Below are 12578 nucleotides of genomic sequence, written 5' to 3' on the forward strand. Positions count from 1 at the left end.
TGGCTGCCTCCTGTACACTCATTACTGGGGATTGAGCCCGACACTTGTACACGTGCCCTTGACAGGAATCAAACCTGGGACCCTGCAGTCCGCAGGCTGATGCCCTATCCACTGAACCAAACTGGCTAGGGCTAGGTTCAGTATGTTTTTCCTACTTTATTACCTATGTCATAACTTGCCTGCCACAGTTATGGGCCTGAAGAAAGTGTTGGTATACATTCTAAAAACATTACACAGAGATAAAAATTTGGCCATTGACTCAACTTCCCTTAGTCTCATCTGCAAAATGAGATAATTAGGCTACCAATTTCAAAGGTTACTATAATCTTTAAATGAGACCTTATGGTTTCATATGAGACCATCTGGAACAAATGACTAGGTGTTCCACCAATTACTTTCTTCCTTTTGGATATGATGTGGGCCAATTACAGCTATAAAAAGTAAAGTTCAGATATCAATTAGAAAGGGCTGGGGTCATGTACTGAAGCCACTACTTATGTGCTATTAAGTCCACGAGTATCAGTTACTCCATCTGTAAAAAGGGAGTAATGATAATACCCCATGGGAAATAAGCCACTGTGTGGCAGATGAAAAGTGCTCAGAAAATAATTGATGTTGGTCCATTTTATTTAAAAAGTCACAGCCAGCCCTGGCTGGTATTGTCCAGTGGTTAGAGTGTCGGCCTAAGCATGAAGGGGTCTTGGGTTCGATTCCTGGGCAAGGGCACATACCTGAGGGGGACACCTGGGGCAGGCAACCAATCCATGTGTCTCTTTCTCAAGATGTTTTTCCCTCTCCCTCTCCCTCCCTCCTTTCCACTCTCTATAAAAAAAAAAAAAAAATCAATGGAAAAAATATCCTCAGGTGAAGTTTAACAACAAAAAAAGTCACAACCAATTTAAAATATTGATTTTCATAATCACACAATGATAATTTTTAAAAGACGATGATATTTAAGTAATTCGCTCTAATTTGAGCAGCACTAAGATTAAATAGTAGAAACTGTAGCTTACTAAAGTGTTACTCAGAAAACAGACTTCTCTACCATTTTTGCTTCTTTTAACCACAATATAAAATAGCCATACAAAAATTACTTGTTTTTAATCCTCATGACCTTCCCCAAATAAAGTCTTCAAGCACAAAGGCAACCATGAAAAAAGCAACTGAAGAAACAACCAACAAAACTCGATATTACTTTATAAACTTCCAAACATCTAAAAAAACGTTGTTTTTTTTTTTTTGCAAAAGCAAGACTTTTAGAAGTTTCCAAACTTTCAGAAATTAAAATCAAAGTAAGTTTTTGAAGCCAAATGTGCCCCAGGTACCTACCCTACCACTGTGCAGCTCCACGCCATAGAAGTCGAGGGTCCGTGCTATGTTGATGAAGCAAGACTCCGCTTCTGACTGCTTCAGCCCACTGCAGAAGAGAGGAGATACAGCGTTCACCCACGAGAGGACGGCAACTCCAATTTAAAAAATGAAGACAAGAAAACTAAAAAATCTGATAGCATTACTCTAAGGTTTCTAAATGCCTCATGGTACCTAACCCTAAATTCCTTAAGCTTAGTCTAACCCTAAATTCTACTAAACCAGGTTTTCCTTCTTGTCCACTAAGACTTCTAGCCCATCATTTCTTTATTAAATACGCCTTCTCCTTTAGTAGGCGCTCCATGATCAGAGAGCAAAGGCTGTCGCCTTCGGAATCCCCACCCTACTTATTCCACGTTGCTTAGTAGGTGCTCGGTAGGTCTTTCTGCCTTTATCTACCCTTTTAGCAGCAGCCTCCAACTTCCACACGTCACCGTACTATTTTAGGACGCTGGCTTCTGCCGGGGGAGCAATTCTGGGAGACAGGATTGGCGGTGCCTTTTAGAAGGGACGCTGGGTGCTTGGCCTTTGTTTTTATGGCCTTCCCAAGCATGTGAGGTCCCTTGAGACCCGGCCTTCCAGTCAGGGGGGGCCGGCAGCTGTGAGTCAGCTGAGGCGAGGGACCAGGAGGCCAGATGGGGCGTGTCTGTTGCAGTGAAGGCTTGGCCCCAGGCAGTCGCAGACGCCTGGGGCTCCATTCTGGAAGTGAGGCAATTTCATGACCTGATGCCAAGAGAGAGGGCTGTGGACTGAGCCAGCCTGTCAGCACTTTTGTCCACCTGCCTGTGCATTCAACCCCACCTGAAGGCACGGGCCATCTTATTCAATGGGGTGAACTGTTCAAAGGGTTGCCTGGGAGGGCCCATTATTGGGGCAGTCAGATTTAAAAAGGGCCTTTCCTTCAGGGGTTAACGGATTTCAACTGCCTCCTGACAAAGAAGGCAGCAAATCGCCCTGAACTCTTACCGCATTTTACACTTTACAGAAAGCCAGTCCTGCCAAATATACATGCCCTCGTTACAGCTCAAAGGTTCGCAAACCCCCCACATCCTGACAGGATTCGTGAACAAAAGAGAGAGGAGAACAGAGCAAACACAGGGCTAACAGTACCCACCGGGGTTCCCAAAGTAGGCCACCCCATCCCTGCTCTCACCTGTGCTGCTCGTGGAGCGATTCCACCTTCGTGACAAAGTCATCGCTCTGATCTGGTATAAACTGGCTCTCAGAAAGATAGCCCGGATGGTGAATGGAAGAATTATAGTCTCCAAAATGAGCTAGCAAGACAGAATGGGGAGGAAATTGCCCTTTCAACAAGGTCTGCATTTACAGGCATCACAAGAAAAACATTAATTGGAAATATTCTCTCGGAAAGTTCTGCCCCCACAGGAGCCTGAGCTTTGCATTAGCTCCGGATTCCACATTTTCTACTTGAACTCTCCCCACGGGCGAAGTGCTGCCCAGCGTGCTCCAACCAAATTCTCTCTGTCCCTGAGGTCACATGAGAAGGAAAGGGGAGGCAGTTTGAATCTAGGTCCTATTCTAATCCCACATCTGGTCAGCATAGCAGTTTGTGCTTATACCCCTGGATAAAGAAAAATACGAGAACCCGCTCAGAGCAATGCCCCTCTCTGGATGCCAGGCACCGTGCCGGCTCTCTCTCTGCAGTGCCCCAAGGTTGTTTTAACACTGGGGCAATCTGCTCTAAGAAACGGGTGAGGACTGCATCTTGACTCACCCCCTGGAGTTCAGGAAGTGTGGAAGGGAGGGAACCAGGGTGTGTTCAGAGGCCCTGGGGTGGGGGGAGTGTGAGGAATAGGAGTAAGTGGGGCTGAAGGGTCTAGGCCCGTGGTTGGCAAACTGCGGCTTGCGAGCCACATGCGGCTCTTTGGCCCCTTGAGTGTGGCTTTTCCACAAAACACCACGTGCGGGCGTGCATGTACAGCGCGATTGAAACTTCGTGGCCCATGCGCAGAAGTTGGTATTTTGTGGAAGAGCCACACTCAAAGAGCCGCAGTTTGCCGACCACTGCTGTTCTAGAGTAGTGGTTCTCAACCTTCCTAATGCAGCGACCCTTCAATACAGTTCCTCATGTTGTGGTGACCCCCAATTTCATTGTTACAAATTGAACATAATTAAAGCATAGTGATTAATCACAAAAACAATATGTAATTATATATGTGTTTTCCGATGGTCTTAGGTGACCCCTGTGAAAGGGTCGTTCGATCCCCAAAGGGGTCGCGACCCACAGGTTGAGAACCGCTGGTCTAGGCCCTGGCAAGGCTGAGGGAAGAGTTTTGGGGAAGGAGGAAACATTCTTAGGGGACTCAGAAGATAGGAAGACAGATGCTGGGGCTGTCAGGGAAAGAACGTTGGGGACTTGCAACCAGAGGGGGGAAAGGAAAGGGGCACACAGAGGAACTCCCACACTAGCCCCTGGGCCCAGTGGCACTTTCTCCTCCAGGTCCTGGACTGCCCTCTGCAGACAGGGCCCACTGAGGGCTGTGGTGTGATGGGCATTCCTGAGAGCTGTGCAGTGAGCACCCAACCTGTACCAGTGTGGGTGGCGGCCCTGAGGCCTAGCTCTGGTAGGCAATTAATAGTATTTCACTTTCTTGACAAAAGAGGCCATTTCATCTTTTAAAAACTATGAACCTAGATCTTTCCAAAGGTTTTCATGTCGTTCTCCTGTGGCTGGCTTCAACGTCAAGGGGCTTCTGAGGACTCAGGATCATTTCAGAGCACCCACTCAGCACAGAAGGTTTCTAAGTCAAACACCACTCCGCTGTCACACGGACGTGGGCTGAGGAGAGTGAGGTGGGGCTTCAGGGCCAGTCACACACAGAGCCCATTCCCTCCTTGCACTGTTCCTTTTGGGCTGGGAGTGGGCCCACTCATCTTTAGGGCCTAACTCTTACACATGGCACACAGTAGGTGCTCAAGGCTGTGTTGCTCAGAATTGACTTGTATGGAGGCTACTGCAAAGTTCAGCTTTGGAAGGGAAGAGGGCAGAAAGCCAAGTGAGCTATGCATGCAGACTTGGTCAAGGGTAGACCACAGGCCGTGAAGGCCAGCCAACTGTGGCTAAGCTGTGCACCGCAATGTCCAGGCTGGATGATGTCAGCACGAGTGTGGCTTGCAGGTGAGCCTGTGCATAGCGAAGTGTGCAATGGCCTTTACAGGAAGTCATTTAGGCATCCTGACACAGTCCACAGCGAGGAAAGCTCGAGGAAGCCTTAGCATCCAAACTCCTCATGTTAAAGGGCAGGAAATGAACGTGCAGAGAGGAGAAGGGACTTGCCTCGACCACAGAGCCATTTTTTAGCAGTCCAGATGGGAACGCAGGTGATCCACACCCTGGCTAGTGCGCCTGCTAAACCACCAGCCTGCCTGCCAGGCCCGAGCTGCTGCTGGCCATTGGCTGATGACACTGGCCATGTCCCCAAAGGGCAACCAAATGCCACAAATGATGTTCCTAAGCCTCGAGGCAGAGTCCTACTAATTTTACTCTGTCGGTTTCGTTAGCTCAGAAGACCCTCTCGGATCTTGATTCCTCATCCATCATGTAACTAGCAGTCCCAACCCAGCATGGACAGCAAGGTTCTCTCTGTAGGCCAGTCACCCACCAACCTCTGGACTGAACACAGGACCGATGAACCTCCCTGAAGGGTGGTTTTCCCTTGAAATCTTAGCCGGCCACTCTGTGCAAGTCCTGTGCTGACCACTAGGGGGAAACAAAGTTAACCAGTGACACACATCTGGAAAGCCCAGGGCGGTTTCCACTTTGATTCCAACGACATCAGACATTACCGCAAGAGAGACACTCCTGCCATAGGGGAGGCTTTCATCCCCATTAAACAGATAATGGAACTGAGACTCAAGGAAGGGGCCTGCCCACTGTTGCTTAGCTGGTCACTTGGAGCCTAGACTCTGACCACCGTCCACACTCTTTATCTATTTACTGTACCACACGCCCAAGCAATACATGCAAAAGCTAATTATAGCAGCAGGAAAAGGACACGAGGGCTTCTACATGGGAAATACCTTGCCTTTGAAGTTCCATGCATTCTTCTGGCTGGAATTTTACATTTTGTAAAAAAGAGAGAGTATGTCGCGGGAACTCAAACGTGTGGCATCTCAAGTGTCCAGCTGTTCCGCTGGGAAAGCCCTTTACCTGCTATTCCTCCAACTCCCACCTGATCTTCGAGGCTCTGCTTGGGGATCCTCCCTAGTAGCTGTTCTGGACTCCCTCCCTCTCCCCCAGGCAGGACCAGCATGTCCTCTGTGCTCACCCCACTGCCAGCATTGCCTGGTCCAGCTCTGCCTGCCCACCAGTATGGCAGCCGCTGGCCACATGTGGCTACTGAGCACTTGAAGGTGGCCAGTCCACACCGAGATGTGCTGCCAGTGCAAAGTCTGATGGGTTTTCAAAGGCTTAGTACGAAAAAAGTAAAATATCTCATTAATAATTTTTTCATTGATATTAAAATGATAATATTCTGGATATACTCGGTTAAAATATATTAAAACTAATCTCACCTGTTTCATTTTACTTTTTTAATATGGCTACTCGAGAATTACATACATAGCTCATATTATACTTCTACTAACATATATATATATATATATATATATACATATATATATATATACCCCCATGAGCTCTATGGAAACTCTAAAAAATAAATTCCTAAGATCCCAGCAGCGTGTAGAGTGATACAAAGCAAGTGGCAGGAATGACTTCCAGCAAATTCCGTAACTTAGGCGGGCCTCGGTTTCCAGGTCCGTAAGACGTGACCACGGGGGTTTGTTGTGGAAATCAAATCCAAAATGTGAGCAAAGCCTCTGGCAAAGGTAATGGGCGATAGGTGTCTTCCGTTTTATGGGCTCCCTGGGGAGAAAACTTCACACCGCAGCTCATCTACGCTTTTTCCTTCAACCACCTTCCTGAGTGCGACAGCCCTGAGCTGAAGGAGCGGGGAAGTCAGGCTGAGAGAGGAAGTATCTGGACAAGCAGAGACGCTTCCCCCACAGGAGAGGGAGGGACACAGCCAAACAGGAGAAGCCGATGACTTTCCCGATACATGCGTCAGAGCAAGCCATCCGTTCGTGACGCGCCCTTGTGACTTACATTGTACTGCGTAGGATGCTAGAACCACCGCTGAGTTAAGAGGGCAGGTCAACCTGTTAGAAGAAAAACACATTAGCAGAGGCACACGAGCCCGAAACACTCGTTGATCACCTGTCTTTTCTTTCTTGAGTGAAGCATGAGACACAACCATGAATCACAGCAAAGACAATTTTATGACACAACTAATAGCAAGCAGTAAAGATGAATGCAACACTAGAGATTTCTGAAAATGGAAAGAACACTTTTTCATGTTTAAAATAATATACATAAATACATATACCATGGAGGTCATGGTTGGCCAGGGTTTTGGCTGGTCAAGAGAGGCCAGGCTCGTATCACTAAGAGAAAACTGAATGCCTAGATCCATGGGCGACCTTCGTATCTTTCTGCTAAAGACACGAGACTTTTCATAGGGCTTTCTAACTAAATCCTCGAGGTCTGCTGACTCAATGGATCTCAGTTACTCACTTTCTAGAAGGGTGGCCTCCTCTTGAAAGGGAAAAATAGAAAAGCGTTGTGAATTTTAAAACTCCAGTGAGTTTTAAGTTACCTAATTAAACTAGTTGTTTAAGATTCCTAAATCTGTTCGCTCCCTGAAGCTTCCAGTCTGGGTGGCGCTCTGTCCACCTCCCAGTCTCCTGCCGCCTGTCAAGTGTCCATAGACTCCAGGTGGGGCTGGATCTTCTACCCCCTCTAGCTCACTGCCCTCCAGGGTACCCCATTTCTGCCCGTGGCTCCATCTCTGTCTTGGTCCATATTTCAAATCCTCTGAGTGCTCCCTTTTCTCCATTCCACCTGGGGTTCCACAGTCTACTTAGGAGCCCGGCCAGCAGGCCTGGAGCAGGGTCACCCTGAGTGGGAGGGGTGCATTGGGAAAGGGCTGAACGCAGCAGCAGGAATGAAGGCCTGCAGGGTGGAGAGACAGATTTTCAAAGCATTCTTCCCAGCAAACGCATGGGAAAGTGAAGAAAACACATGGTTTCCATGGCAGCCCGTGAAGATATGAGTCACCGCAACCTCTCTGACTAATCTGGCCGGCCCGCCAGGGTTCCCTGTCTGTGCGCTGCCTGTGTGCTGGCCCTGCAGCTGCTTGGGAAGGGAGCCTTCCCTCTCGGCCGGGCCCCGACTAGCACTTCCAAATGCTCTCTCCGAGTCTGGAGATACATCCAGGGATGCTCACTGTCTCTTCGTTCGTCTGGAGACCCAGAGAGTCCATGGGGAGAGCAAGCATCAGCCATTCACTCTCCTGCCAAGATGGGCTTCAGTGGAACCTAAGCTGGGTTCTTGCTACAGAAACAGCTGAATGGGATTTGGGGAACATCTTAGGGGAGAGGCTAAAGGGGTCCAGTCTAGATGGAAGAAGCAAGCCTACGAGTAAGGCAGAAAGGAAAATATCTCCGCTCAGAGTGTAAATATGGTGCCGAGGAGAGAGCACTGAAAGCCTGCACTGTGCTCCTGCCTGGCCCGCTCACAGGCCACATCTTCCTAACAGACCCCTTTCCTTCTCTCCGGGCTTTGGGGTCTCCATCTGGGGGACGAGATCGCTTATCTCAGCAGAAGGAACTGAAGCCTTCGGTCAGGGCACGATTCCACCCCCAGGAGGATGCGAACTGGATCCACTAGATCTGTCAAAAGGTCCTGAGAAGCAGCTGGTAGCGGCAGGACCGCCCCTCAGACAGGTGGTGAGGGCCGCCACCTGCAGACCTGATAGTGACAAGGATGCCAGGGTTCTCAGCCAGGAATTCTACCAATTCACATAAAACTATCAAGGGGTATTTTGTCTGGAGAAGAAAAAACTGAAGATGACCGATTTCCAACACTTGGAGAGCTGGACAGAAAGCTCCTGAAGGGGCAGGGCCTTGCCCCACTGACCAGCACAGTCGAGTGCCTGTGTCATAGCAGGTGCTTGCGAAGTGTTTGTGAGACAAACCAATGAGTGAGGGGAGGGGAGGAGTATCTTTTCACTCACCACCCAGGGGGACACACCTCCTCACTGCGCTACCACCCCAACCCCAGCTCATCGCAGGAGTGCACAAAGACTCCCAGCCCACACCTGCATCTCCTCCTCCTCCTAAAACCCCAGGACCACGTGCTCTCCACGCTCAGCCTGGTCCTCACTGCTTCGTGGGCTCTGGTATCACTTCCCCAGCAGCCCGCAAGCTCCCTTCCGAAAGAGCGTTGGAGGCCTGAAGACCTTCCTCAGCAGGACTGCATGGGCAGGAGAGCGGACGGGGGAATGGGAATGCGGTAGCCGTCCCCACCAGCCTACCTGCTGCACTTTCCTCTGTAAGCCAAGCGCAAACTCAGGACTTGGAGGAGGTAGCTCAGGGACCACTGGCTTGGCGTCTCCCGCCCTCCCTGAGCTTTCTGCGCCTCACTTTCCAGCCACTGAGATGGTCCCGATACACAAGAAGTGCTGAATCACGGGCAGGTGCTCATGTCTTTGAGCAAAGTGTCCCAGAGAGGAAATGAATCATCCGCAGGTACTAGGGGCTCCAAAGTGGGCCTAATGAGGCCTGACCTGCCTTCCTGAAGGAGGCCCTGTTCACATTCGGGGTCCCTCCCTCCCTGTAAAATTTCTCAGGTCTTTACCAGAAAGATATCTGTACCTTTTATAACAAAATTGAAACAACACAAAAAGAATGTTATCGACCCTTCGCCTCTGTAAACCAGGATGGAGTTGAACACATGTCCAAAGCATACGGAATGCTGCTTTCAACATCCACTCTTAGTGGACGTTTAGTGTTGCTACCAGGGGCGCATGCTCATGCGATTAGAAGCAGGGATTTTGCTAATCTGGCAGCTGACAGGGAAAAAAGGAATGCAAAATTCTCATTACCTTCCTTCACAAATATCCATCTTCAGTTGTAGGAAATACAAATGCCTATGAAACAATTATTTTCATTAATTCATCATACTCAAATTGAAATAAGCAAAAACAACAACAATAACAACAACACCCAAAACAACATTGATGCGTCAAGGATAAGACCTGTACATTGGAAAAATAAAATACTAGTAAAGGCACATTTTAATCTAAAGCATCAGGTACCATTTTGCACATTTCAAAGCTGCCCCTTCAGGAATAATGGCTCACGTGCCTGCCTAAGTCTTGATTGGCAGGGCCGATGGCCAGCCAGCCTCACACCAGCACATGCTGTCCTAGGGGTGGCTGAGCAGGGATGGACGGGGTGGAAGCAGCCCATCAAGGACCAGCTGGTCAGTGAGTGCCCAGACCCTCGGCCTGGACCTCCCCAATCAAACTTGGGGTGTCTGATAGCTCCAGGAACTACAGGCGTTGGCACCGGCAGCCCCTGCACACTGGAGGGGCTGCTGTTCAGAACGCAACATTTGCACACCCACGTACGCTCTGCATGGAGTTGCTGAGGAGAAGAGGGTCTGTGGAGACATCTCCTTGGCTGGGGAGCAAGCACCCAGCTGGGTTCTTTCCTGTGTCCCAGGAACTGTGGGTGCTCCAGCAAAAGCATAACCGTCAACTGCAGGCCGGGACCTCCAAGCTGGATTCGGCACTTCTTTGTAAGCAATATCACTTCAAAACCCAGGGCGTGACGTTTGGGCAGAGCTCAGTAAATCATCAGGCCCCTCACCAGCCTGTGAGCCTGCCCTCCAGCCAGGTAACGGGAGACGGGGCATTCACAGCGCTGTGCAGGCTGGGAAGGGCCCTGCAGAGCGTTCTATTTCGGGATGCGGCACACCCGTGACACTTGGCCGCTAGCTCCCACTCTTTTTTAAAGCCCGGACTCAAATGGGATAGACATGCCAGTGTCTGGCCAAGATGACAAAAGCGAAACCTCTTGAAATATAATACAGATGCAGCAGAAGTGCTCAGGGGCCAGAGAGAGATCATTCTGGCAATTTGAACAGATCATTCTCATGATTCCTTCAAATTTATGTTTAAAGGTGAAGGTGCTGGTCTTTTGAGATGTGAATGCCTCACCTGGTATCACGACTTCCTATCTGCACAGTTCTGGGCCACATGCATGGTATTTTAGAACTTACTGCCTCATTTCAGCCTCGGAATAACTCTGTGAGGTAGGGACCACCATCTACATTTTTTACAGATGAGAACACTGATGTTCAAAGAGGTGATGTGGGGTCATTTATGTCTTATTTTAACCTGGACACTTAAGCTATGGGAAAAATCTGACTACGCTACAAATTTATGTGGCTAATGGCTAAAAAGCTGAGGATCTATTTCCTAACTCTGATGTTATTACTTTGACTATAATTACCAGCTTCCCTTAATGTGCTGAAGACCAGCATTGAGAGACGGCAGAACAGACTTGCTGATTCGTGTTTATTCCATAATGGAATCTCTACCTTTTCCACCTAGAACATAATCCGTCCTTTCTAGTTTGTTTCTGTTTATCCCAGCTGACATTCAACCAGAATTAAGTGTTCTCTCCTTCCACAACACTACTGAGAGAAAGAAGAGAAGGGAGGGACTTAGAGATAATCCCATGGAAAAGCTGGGCTTTCACAGATGAGCCCGGCTAATCGGAGCATCTTCCTAGGGATATAAGCGAGAACATGAGCCTGGGCATCACCATTCATCAAACGCTACCTTGTTGTATGTTCAGCAAAGCTCCTGAGTGAACCCCATGGCATCATCACGCAGGGATTGGGATAGGGGGATGAGGCCTGACCTGAGCGGACCTCCCAGATGTACAGGGCCTCATTTTGAGTCTGCCAGTAAATGAAATTCTGTTTAGAGTGATCTACATTTATCAGACACAGCCGTTGTGGAGGTCACCATCAAGGGGACACTTATTTTGCAGTTAGAATAAAGGAAAGACTTTGAGAAGAGATGCTGGCCGTGCCTGTCTTCAGAAATGCAGCCATCGATCCTGGAGCACACCCCATCCAGGAGCTCAACTTCAGAGAAAAGCAATCCCTGCCTCCCTGCCTGGATCCTCAGGAAACAAATGTCACCTCTGTGCTCCTTCTCTGACTCTCGGGAGCTAAATTTCTAACTTTGGGGAACTTTTGGATAAACTACAGAGCTGGGGCTTCAGGAAATACTATGTGCCAGGATCGCAGGTAAAAATCTTCATTTAAGTAAAAACAAACCAACCACACACACACACACACACACACACACACACACACACACACACACACAGGGGTGGCTGCTGCCAGGGCTCCTGCTGCATTAAAGGGAAATTCCTAGGAGGTGACAGCTCTACTCTGTACCACACTGGGGAAACCACCTCTCTGAAGATGGGAGGTGGGGGGTGGGATTTAGAAGGAACACATGGACAAACTGAACTTTACATGGGACTTAGATAAGAACAAAAATTAGCCTATTACTCACCTTAAGCCCAAACCTGCCCCTCTGCAACCTCCACCCACTGGACAGAATTCTCCCAACCAAGCTCATTCAATCCCCCTCTCCGCCTGCAGATCAAGGGCAGCCCTTGCGTCCCTCCTGGTCCTCTATCCTGAACTCCCTATGGTTTCCTCAATGTCAGGGCGGGGCAGGAGGATTCTGTTGGCTTCCAGAGGGAGTGAGCTTCCTTCCCATGGGGCACAGAAGTGAGTGTCCAGGGACCAGGGAGGGTGCTGGAGAGGGGCACTGGACTAGGCTGCCCAGCCACCCCTCACTCAAGTTCTCTCTCTGGAGAGTATCACAGGGAGGAGAGGGGTGATGGGGGACAATCACAAATTGAGGCGGCACAGTTCACACGTGGGGTTGGAACCCATTAGCTGGTAGTAAAAGCAATTTAATGGGCCACAACTGGCATTTTAAAAGGAAAAAGAACATCAGAAGACTTCAGAGTACTTCTGCATTTCCTATTGTTTTATGAAATGTTTGCTCAGTAATTTATATATAACCTGTGTAATGAGTCAAAACATATTTTTACCGTGGGGTTATGATTTTAAAAACGCATTATACATATGTATATATATATACACACACATAATATATACATAACCCATCATGCCATTTTAACCCTTTTTGGTCCAACCTCGAGGCTGACTCAACAGACCAGGCGCTAGGAGCAGGTCCAATGTCGAGCAATAAGAACATTAAAAAGTTCAACATTCAATCCCGTCAATT

General features: G+C 48.7%; 1 protein-coding gene across 11 annotated transcripts in view; it reads right to left on the bottom strand.

Moving 5' to 3' along the window:
* Nucleotides 1-12578, bottom strand: part of PTPN3 (protein tyrosine phosphatase non-receptor type 3) — a 99912-nt gene that overhangs the window by 47799 nt on the left and 39535 nt on the right. For 10 of the 11 annotated variants that reach the window (XM_059657601.1, XM_059657599.1, XM_059657600.1 and 7 more), the window contains 4 exons: nucleotides 9336-9380; nucleotides 6497-6549; nucleotides 2522-2642; nucleotides 1330-1417 (listed from right to left, as the gene is read on the bottom strand). In XM_059657601.1, the coding sequence (XP_059513584.1) occupies nucleotides 1330-1417; nucleotides 2522-2642; nucleotides 6497-6549; nucleotides 9336-9380 (307 nt within the window). Of the gene's footprint in view, nucleotides 1-1329; nucleotides 1418-2521; nucleotides 2643-6496; nucleotides 6550-9335; nucleotides 9381-12578 lie in introns of those variants that run through there. The other variant, XM_059657606.1, reaches the window with a different exon arrangement.

Source organism: Myotis daubentonii, chromosome 11, assembly GCF_963259705.1.
Source record: "Myotis daubentonii chromosome 11, mMyoDau2.1, whole genome shotgun sequence".
Lineage (NCBI taxonomy): Eukaryota > Metazoa > Chordata > Mammalia > Chiroptera > Vespertilionidae > Myotis > Myotis daubentonii.